Source organism: Lucilia cuprina, chromosome 5 (assembly GCF_022045245.1).
Source record: "Lucilia cuprina isolate Lc7/37 chromosome 5, ASM2204524v1, whole genome shotgun sequence".
Lineage (NCBI taxonomy): Eukaryota > Metazoa > Arthropoda > Insecta > Diptera > Calliphoridae > Lucilia > Lucilia cuprina.
Genome location: NC_060953.1, coordinates 16,747,320 through 16,757,319, shown reverse-complemented (window position 1 = coordinate 16,757,319; position 10,000 = coordinate 16,747,320). Strand labels below are relative to the sequence as shown.

General features: G+C 31.7%; 1 protein-coding gene across 4 annotated transcripts in view; it reads left to right on the top strand.

Moving 5' to 3' along the window:
- Window positions 1-9,743, top strand: part of LOC111689150 (COMM domain-containing protein 4) — a 63,923-nt gene extending 54,180 nt beyond the window's left edge. The window contains exons 1-4 of one of the 4 annotated variants that reach the window (XM_023451643.2): window positions 2,279-2,333; window positions 8,992-9,132; window positions 9,195-9,426; window positions 9,510-9,743. In XM_023451643.2, the coding sequence (XP_023307411.2) occupies window positions 2,331-2,333; window positions 8,992-9,132; window positions 9,195-9,426; window positions 9,510-9,733 (600 nt within the window). In that variant the 5' untranslated portion in view covers window positions 2,279-2,330 and the 3' untranslated portion in view covers window positions 9,734-9,743. Of the gene's footprint in view, window positions 1-2,278; window positions 2,334-3,049; window positions 3,142-4,314; window positions 4,669-8,991; window positions 9,133-9,194; window positions 9,427-9,509 lie in introns of those variants that run through there. The other 3 variants (XM_046950946.1, XR_006940910.1, XR_006940911.1) reach the window with 3 other exon arrangements.
- Window positions 9,744-10,000: the final 257 nt, after the last annotated feature.

Genomic DNA, 10,000 nt, shown 5'->3' with positions numbered 1-10,000 from the left:
ATATAAGTTTGTCATTCCGTTTGTAATTTCTATAATATAATTTTCCGACCCTATAAAGTATATATATTCTGGATCCTTATAGGTAGCGGAGATGATTAAGCCATGTCCGTCTGTCCGTCTGTCTGTCTGTATGTTTGTTGAAAGCAGTTTTTAGAAGACCCCAGATATCTGCGAGATCCGAATCTTCCATAATTCTATCAGACATACGACCGGCAAGAACGCTATTTAAAATCAGCAAAATCGGTCCATAAATAACGGAGATATGAGCAAAAAACCGAGACAACCTCTGAAAATTTCATATAAAATTTAGATTTTTTATTCATGCTCAGACAGAAACTGCAAAAAACAAAAACAAAATACATAACAATACGGTAAATATTGTTATTGTTATTGTAATTTGTTTATAAAAGCAAAGCAGAGCAAGAGAGCAGCAGAGCAAGAGTAGCAGAGCGAGAGCAGCACTAATGTTTTGTTATTGGCTAGAAATATGAAATTAAGTATGTAGAGCCTGGATTAAGTGAGAACCTATAAAGGGGACTTTCTGGTACTTTTTCGTTCTTCAAAAGGTATTTTTGAAATTTCTATAATATTGAACCTAGAAACATGAAATTAAGTATGCATGGCCCGGATTAAGTGAGGACCCAAACAAGGGGAGTTTTTGGTACTTTTTCGTTTTTCAAAAGGTACTTTTTGCAATTTCTACAATATTGAACCTAGAAACATGTAATTAAGTATGTATGGCCCGGATTAAGTGAGGACCCATAAAAGGGGACTTTTTCGTTGTTCAAAAGGTACTTTTTGCAATTTCTACAATATTGAACCTAGAAACATGTAATTAAGTATGTATGGCCCGGATTAAGTGAGGACCCATAAAAGGGGACTTTTTGGTACTTTTTCGTTCTTCAAAAGGTACTTTTTGCAATTTCTACAATATTGAACCTAGAAACATGTAATTAAGTATGTATGGCCCGGATTAAGTGAGGACCCATACAAGGGGACTTTTTGGTACTTTTTCGTTTTTCAAAAGGTACTTTTTGCAATTTCTACGATATTAAACCTAGAAACATGTAATTAAGTATGTATGGCCAGGATTAAGTGAGGACCCATGAAAGGGTACTTTTTGGTACTTTTTCATTCTTCAAAAGGTACTTTTTGAAATTTCTATAATATTGAACCTAGAAACATGTTATTAAGTTCGTATATCCCGGATTAAGTGAGAACCAGTAAAAGGGGACTTCTTGGTACGTTTTCGTTCTTCAAAAGGTACTTTTTACAATTTCTACAATATTGAACCTAGGAACATGTAATTAAGTTTGTATGGCCCGGATTAACTGAGGACCCATAGATGGGGACTTTTTGGTACTTTTTCGTTCTTCAAAAGGTACAAAAGGCTTTAAACACATCATGGTGAAGGGTATATAAGATGCGGCACAGGCGAATATAGAACTCTTACTTGTTTATATTGACTTTACATTCCTCTTGAATGATCTCAGTTAAAAGGGTTATATACGAGAACACATTAAAGGGGACTTTTTTGTACTTTTTCGTTCTACATAAGGTACTTTTTTGAATTTTCTATAATACTGAACCTAGAAACATGAAATTTAGAATGTAGGACCTTGACTGGGAAGAACCTATAAAAAGGACTTTTTGGTACTTTTTCGTTCTACTAAAGGTACTTTTTGAATTTTCTATAATATTGAACTTAGAAACATGAAATTAAGTATGTAGAGCCAGGATTAGGCTAGAACACATAAAAGGGAACTTTTTGGTACTTTTTCATTCTACAAAAGGTACTTTTTGAATTTTCTATAATATTGAAACTAGAAACATTATGTAGAGCCTGGATTAAGTGGGATCCATAAAAGACAAGTTTTTGGTACTTTTTTGTTCTTCAAAAGGTACTTTTAAAATTTCTATAATATTGAACCTAGAAATATGAAGTTAAACATGTAGAGCCCGGATTAATTTAGATCGTATAAAAGGGCTACAGTTGGTATATTTTGATTTTTGTAATAAAATTCGTAATGACTGTTTTTTAACACATCATGGTGAAGGGTATATAAGATTCGGCAAAGCCGAATATAGAACTCTTACTTGTTTATTCACAAAAACTTATTATAACGGTATTTTTAATTTATATATATTTGGTCACTCAAAATTTGACATATGATAACATATAAAATCAACCGCAGTTGTGTATTATTTATCAACCGCTGTATTGTGTTTTTTTAATGACAAACAGCTGTCGTGGGCGCATTGTTGTTGTGTTGTGTGCTAAAAAAATAGTAAACATTCCATGTATTTATTTTATAATAAATAATAAAAAAATGGTATGCTTTTTGTTAAATATTTATAAATAAAACAATTTTTATTACTTTAATGTAATTGCTAAGCAATAATTTATTAAAATTAAGTTTAAGAACAAGTTAAAACATACATTTTTTAATAATAAATTTGAGTTACTTTTGTACAAATTAGAATTTTCAATTACAATAATTTCATAGCGTTTTAAGAATTTTTACAAACTTTACAATTATCCCAGCCCTTTAAAAGTGTGTTTTTAGTTACGTTTTAGTTTAGTGCATCGTTTAAATTTAAAAGCTCAAATTGACATCATCATTATGATCCTGTTCCAAATCATTGCCACTACGTTTACCACCCCACGAATGAAAACGTTGTTTCTTGCCCAATACCACAGAATTACGTTTTTCATCACGTTGTTGCTGCTGTTGTTGCATTTGATATTTCATGTGACAGCGTTCAATAACAGCATCACGTATAATATTGGAAAATTCCATATCATTAAATTGTGCCATTAGTAGTTTGAAGAAAGACCAAACTTCTGTCTTTTGTTCGGTGGGTTGATAGCGTCCAAAGAAAGCTATTTGTGGTGGAAAAACTGTATCTGCCGAAGGATTTGCTCTGGCATTGTAGGCATCACAAACATCTTCAAAACTTAGTATGGCTTGTAGTAGAAATTTGCGATATTTATTTAAGTGTGCTTCACAATTTTGTAAATCTCTACTGGTTTCGGCTTTGGCATAGCTATACCAGAAACAAATGACGACGACAAGGAGTAGAGATCGTATGGACATCATGTTGAGGGATGGATGGAGGGGCTTAAAATGGAAAACAAAAGTTTGTAAATATTATTATTTTGGAATTGTATTTAGCAAAAATGCAAATGGTATTGAAAGTAGTTATAAAAAATATTGAATAATTAGTTCAATTGTATTGAAATTTGGTGAAAATTAATGTTTTTATTGTAGGCTATATTTGGAAGCTATTCCCTATGTAAAAACCTTCAGTTGATAGAGCGGTGGCTTAGTTTTCAAACTTTTGTCCGATTGCGAAATGATTCATTCTTGCTTGATGATCCAATTGGTTTGGAATCGAACCTAAAATAAAGGCTATATTTTGGATGCTATTCAGCCTTTAGTTGTTAGATCTGTGGCTTAGTTTTCAAACTTTGCCCGATTGTGAAATGATTCATTCTTGCTTGATGATCCAATTGTTTTGGAATCGAATCGAAAATTAATATTTTTATTGTTGTTGCGAAAGAAAAGCTATATTTTGGATGCTATTCAGCTTTCAGTTGTTAGATCTGTGGCTTAGTTTTCAAACTTTGCCAAATTGCGAAATGATTCATTCTTGCATGATGGTCCAAATGTTTTTGAATCGCTACGAAATTCACTTCATATAACGATTCTACAACTAAACTTACTGAACACAGTGTTTAGACCATTTTCATAAAGGAAAAGTTAAGTTAAAAACTCAATGGTGAAAAAAATATCCTTGAGAGCCTCCTAAGCTTTATAACATTCATATGATTTAGCATTTTTGTGTCAGAGTAAAGTAATTTAGGTCCAATAATGGCCAAAACTTACGTAAGTATATAGAAATACTAAATACTCTTTGGGCAAATCAAAACCAGAGGAATTGTTACCAAAAAACTATCGTGTGTCTTACTTTAACTTTTAATCTGTATTGATTGAAATTGTCCATTAACAGCACCTTCTTTAGCTTGATTTAAACAATTTTATATTTTTCTGAATATTTTTCGGAATTACGAAAATTTGACTCGAATTAATTGTTCAATTATTTATTATTGAAGGTTCTTCGTTTTGCACATAACTTTCAATATTTTTAACATTTTCTTTTTTTTACCTTTTAAAAGTTTAGTTCAATAAACGTTAAACTAATAACTTTGCAATAAACTTTAAGAAGACAATAATAACAGTTTCTTTTACAATACTTTTTTACAAATATTTTTAATTAAATTATTATCAACACTTGTCACTGTTATTTCAGCAAATATCAAATGATAACTGTGCACTTTAAACGAATATCCAGGCATTTTTATACAAATTCGTATTCTAGCGGAGGCTACAGCTATACCCACCCATCTACATTTTCCAGTTAAGCTAGAAAAGGAAATATCACATTTGTTATACTTTTTTTGTTTCTGTTGAATTCTTAACAATTATAAAAGACTTAAAACAGTTAATAAAATAATTACCAGTAAATGTTGAGAAAAGGCTCTAAAGGATTTCATAGCTAAAAGTGTACACTACAATGGGTAGTACTTAACATTATATAATATGTAATTAAAAAAGAACTGTTTTCAATATTATGAAGGGAAACATTTACTAAGGAGTGAGATCGAAAAATTCTTAACACACATTTTTCATTACATTTTTCAACCAAAGTATTATTTGATTTTTTTTTGATCAAGTTACCTTTGAAAAACATGTCAGTTATTATGTGTAATGTCAATTATATTAATTTTTTTGTTAATCTAATTAAAATGAGTGACCAGAAAAAAGTGCGTACTGAAATTATTAAATATTTTCAACTAAACCCAACTTGGTCTTACAAAAAGTTGGCCAAGCATACAAAGGTCTGCCGTCAAACTGTTTCCAATGTTATTAAACAGTACCGGGAGAACTTGTCAGTTGATAGAAAACCTGGTTCAGGTAGAAGGAATGGTCCACATGATGTTTCTAAAGCCAAAAAATAGAACGCAAGCAATATGCAGTTGCGGCAAAAGAAGCCAATCATTTGTTACAACGGGCTCTATAAATACCGAAATTTACATCAAGGAATGTTTACAAAAAAGGCTGCTTCCATTCATAAGACTACATAATGTGTCCACTTATTTTTGGCCTGACTTGGCATCCTGTCACTATGGTAAACAAGCCCTTGAGTGGTACAAGAACAATAATGTGGTATTTGTACCAAGAGAGGCAAATCCTCCAAACTGCCCGGAGCTAAGGCCACTGGAGAGATATTGGGCTCTTGTTAAAAGAGAATTGAAGAGTACAAAAAAGGTGTCCAAAAGTGTGGTAGATTTTAAACGGAGATGGACTACATGTTCGAGCAAAGTGACAGAAAGCACTACAAAAACGTTAATGGAAGGGTTTCCGAAAAAGGTTCAAAATTTCATCACTAGTGATTAAAACTATAAAAATATTTTTTTTTGTAAATTGTAATAATAATTTGAATCAAATAAAAAAAAATAAAGCTGTGAGTTTAGTGGTTTCTTTTTTATAAACATATATGTATGTTAAGAATTTTTCGATCTCACTCCTTATATGCCTTTGGTAAAGACTATTTCTTAAACAATTCCCTTAAAATAAACTAATGTGTAGTGTATACTTTGGTTTTGTTTAGCCTTAACTTTCTTTACTTCCAAACCATTGCTCAGACAAACGGTTTGATAAATTAAAAAATTAAATAAATGTGAAAATACCGGAAAATATACATTTGGGGGGTGGGTAGTTTTTTTGTTTTTATTTGTTCCTTTGCTTGTTAACATTTTGTCTTTGTAAACATATACTTTTTTTTATAATCTCTTTCTCTAACGTATGCTCTATTGCAACAAGTGTCATAAATTTAAACAAACTTGTAAAAACGCCTGTAACAGTTAAAGAAAAATTCCTTTTATTCCTGTTAATTATATGATAAATGTTGGCTTTTTTAGTTAAAATAAATAAAAATATAAAAAATAAACAATTTATTAAAAGCATAAACCATATTTAACTTTATCCTAGTAAAATGTTTTATTTGTCCCTTGAGATTTGTATTTTCTGTTATTCTTCTTTGAAGCAACAACATACTTGTGCATTCTGCACTAGTACTTTGATTAGCATTTCTTTAACGTGACTAGCTTTAGTTCTAGTTAAATATTTGTCTTTTTTCTAGCAAACAAATGTGAGAATTAAAACATCGCTTCTTGATATAAAAAAAAAACATGTTTTAAAAGGTTATTTTTTTTCATAAATTTAATCCTACGCATCTTTAGACTTTCTGTAAATATTTTTTAAATGAAAACGGATGTTTTTTTCAAAGTAGGTTTTATTTTTAGATATTTATTAAAAGTTTTGTGGAGTTTTTTTTTTAATTAAAAATATTTTTGGATTTCAGCTCTTTATTTCTTAATACAAAAAGTTTTGCAACATTCAGTTTAATTTAATTAATTATAAAAAGTTAAAAGCAAATATTTAAGCTTTAACCCAATCTGAACTTGTTTTGGAAATTAAGAAATTAACTTAAAAACCTTAATCAAAAGTTTTCATAAATCCAATACATATAACATTTCACTTTGAACAAGGATATTCAAGTAATAGAGTTTACAAATAGAATTGTCTGTAGTTGTTGTAGTGAATGCTTATCACGGAGAAATACACAACCTCTTCACTGGACGTAATCTGAAACTATCAGCAGCGAAGTCAACAGATACAATTTTCACCACCTGGAAGAAGGAGGTAAACTTGAACCTATTCGTTGTAGTCGATGAAAACCAAATACCGACTGTGAACCACCCAAAGGTTTTGGGGGTCACCTTTAACATCCTGTTTACGTCCTCAGCACATGCCACTGCAATTACGCATAGATTGCAAAGTAGAAATAAGGTCCTCAAAGCGCTAGCTGGCAGCTCTTGTGGAATGGACAAAGAAACCTTGTTGGCAAGCTAAAAAAACCATTGCCCGGTCAGTGGTCACTGTGGTCTCCCTCACTGAGTGATACCCAGTGGAGAAATATTCAAAGCTACAAAAATTTTGCCCTAAGGACTATAACTAACCACAGAGCTCCAACTACACGAGGAAAAGAAGGTTCTCCCAATCAAGGAACATAAAATCATACTGACTAAACAGTTCCTCCTCGGATGTCAACGGGGGAGTCTTCCCAAATTTTAACATCACGCAGTTAGATGCTCCCCCGAGGCATGTCGGAAAGGACCTTCGTGTATACAAGCAGATAGAAATTCGTATGCAGAGCTTTCATAGAGATGACATTCATAGAGACGTCATCGATATCGCGGTTTTAGATTACCGTATGAATGTCGTGATTGGAAGTCACTCACCGCCTATAGCAGAAATTGAGAAGAGTTGCTCTAAAAGAGATTCTGAAAAGAGAGATAAAGTATAAAAAAAGTAGAAAAACGTCTTAAATAGAGACGTAGTATGAAGCTTACCTCCAGATTAGTAAAAATTTAAAGAATGCACTGAGTCGTTCTAATTGAACACTTGATATTTCAGATAGATCATTGAAGTAGATTGATCCTAAAGTTCTATATCTAACCGTTTCCAGAGCTGGACATTTACAGAGAATATTCATCCTAATTATGACAACTTTCGCAGAAGTTATTGTATGGTAAAGCAATGCGATTAGCATGACAACCAAATTTACAGTAATGTCCACTATAATAGGCAGTTCTACATTGATCCGTATAAGAACACAGCGCACTAGTGGTTGAGCAAGTATAATAACGTAGATTTTAGAGAATATACAACTCCACAGAACAATTGCACCTGCCCCTCAACATGATTGCAGCATTTGCTACAGACTCAGCAATATCATTGCTACTTGTAGTCCTGTGTCTCTTTACCCACATAAGTGTTAATGCCCGCATGTCTTGTCATTTCGTTATGAGACAACTGACATGGTCAAAGGAGTGAGTTGCTTAAATATATCCTTAGAACTTCATCTTCATGAGAGAACCGGTCAAGGAATAAAACACTATAATCCTTCTGGAATGTCATAAGACGAATCACCCCAACTAGAAAATAACGCAGTCGGAGTTTTCCCCCGAAGCGTTTTAGGAAGATCTTCGTATGTACGACTATTGCATTCAGCGTTACATTCATGATCCTTTCGATAACGCAAAGTACATGGCATAATGATAGGGTAAACACAGCAGATGTGTGTGGTGGTCGCACACCACCTTTCGCAGATGATAAACATGGACTTAATGCCTATTGGTCCCGCATAGACAGTAAAATCTGTAACATCTGTAATGACCATATGGTGAAGTCCACATGCCACATCATATCTTTTTAAGATAGATAGATTGATAGATAGATAGATAGATAGATAGATAGATAGATAGATAGATAGATAGATAGATAGATAGCTAGGTAGATAGATAGATATGTAGATAGATAGATAGATAGATAGATAGATAGATAGATAGATAGATAGATAGATAGGTCGATAGATAGATAGATAGATAGATAGATAGATAGATAGATAGATAGATAGATAGATAGATAGATAGGTAGATAGATAGATAGATAGATAGATAGATAGATAGATAGATAGATAGATAGATAGATAGATAGATAGATAGATAGAAGAGGATTAGACACAAAGAGAAGTATCTCTGTCTCATCTGTCTTAATCCCTAAAAAAACATTTCTTCATTTCCAAATATTTAGCCATATAAAAATGTGCTATAATGACAAATGTTGTCCTTATCCACTACACGATTAATGTTTATTTCAAATTTAATTTACTGTTAAGTGTAATAGTGTAAAACAATAAATTTTAGACAAATTAAAATTAAATAAAATATTTTTGTTAATACGTGCTGTCGCAAAACTATCCAACTGTATGCCAATTGATTTTAATAATAATGATAATTATCAAAACTTCATTTAACTCACAATTAAGTTTAAAAGCGTCATCATTGTAATATATTTTTAGAAATTTCGTTTTTGTGGAGATGGTGATTGTCCTGATTGGGTGTTGGGAGAAATCATATCAACCCTCTCAGTATTGGATGCTAACAAACTAAAAATTTTGGCAGATTTAGTAGCCAAAAAGATATTGGGACAAGATTTTGATGTAAGTAAGAAATTTCAGATAATTTAATAAAGTAGTTATTAAATTTCTTTTAATATTTACAGGAAACGGAAGTAAAATCCTTAACTTCTTCAGTCTCAGCTGATGGCAAAACTGCCGTGGCTTGTATACATTTTCTTTTGAACAATGCCGCTCGACACAATGCCAGTGAACTAGTGTTCAATGAGGAAATACAACAATTGGGTTTACCTAAAGAACATGCCGAGGCCATGTGTAGTGTTTTAGCATTGCATGCACCAGCCATACGTCAACGTTTAATTGATAGAGCTTTTAAAAGTAGGAAAACTTGTTTTGTGTGTTTTTTTTTGCAAACCCCTTTTATTATTTATGCATCTTTTTATCTTGTTTTTCAATTCTAGTTAATGAATTATCCTCCATACAACATTTACCTTCCACCGGTGACAGTATTAATTGCAGTCGTTTTGAGTTAAAAGTTTCCCAAGAATTGGTAGATGGTTTACCGCAAAATACCACACATGTGGTGAATATTGATAATGTGCAATTGAAAGTATTATTAGAGGAATTGAAATATGCTCGTAGTGTTATGGAAAAGTATAATAATAAGAATTTAAATAAAGTTTAGTTGTAGTGAAGATAATTAATGTAATTTCTTGAATATTATTTTTTACATTTTGTACGATTTAATGGCTAAAAATGTTGATCTATAGGTTAATCATAATCTGTACTAATGTAGTCTATAGTGTAGTCTATAGTCTAGTCTATAGTCTAGTTTATAGTCTACTCTATAGTCTAGTCTATGGTCTAGTCTATAGTCTAGTTTATAGTCTAGTCTATAGTCTAGTCTATAGTCTAGTCTATAGTCTAGTCTATAGTCTAGTCTATAGTCTAG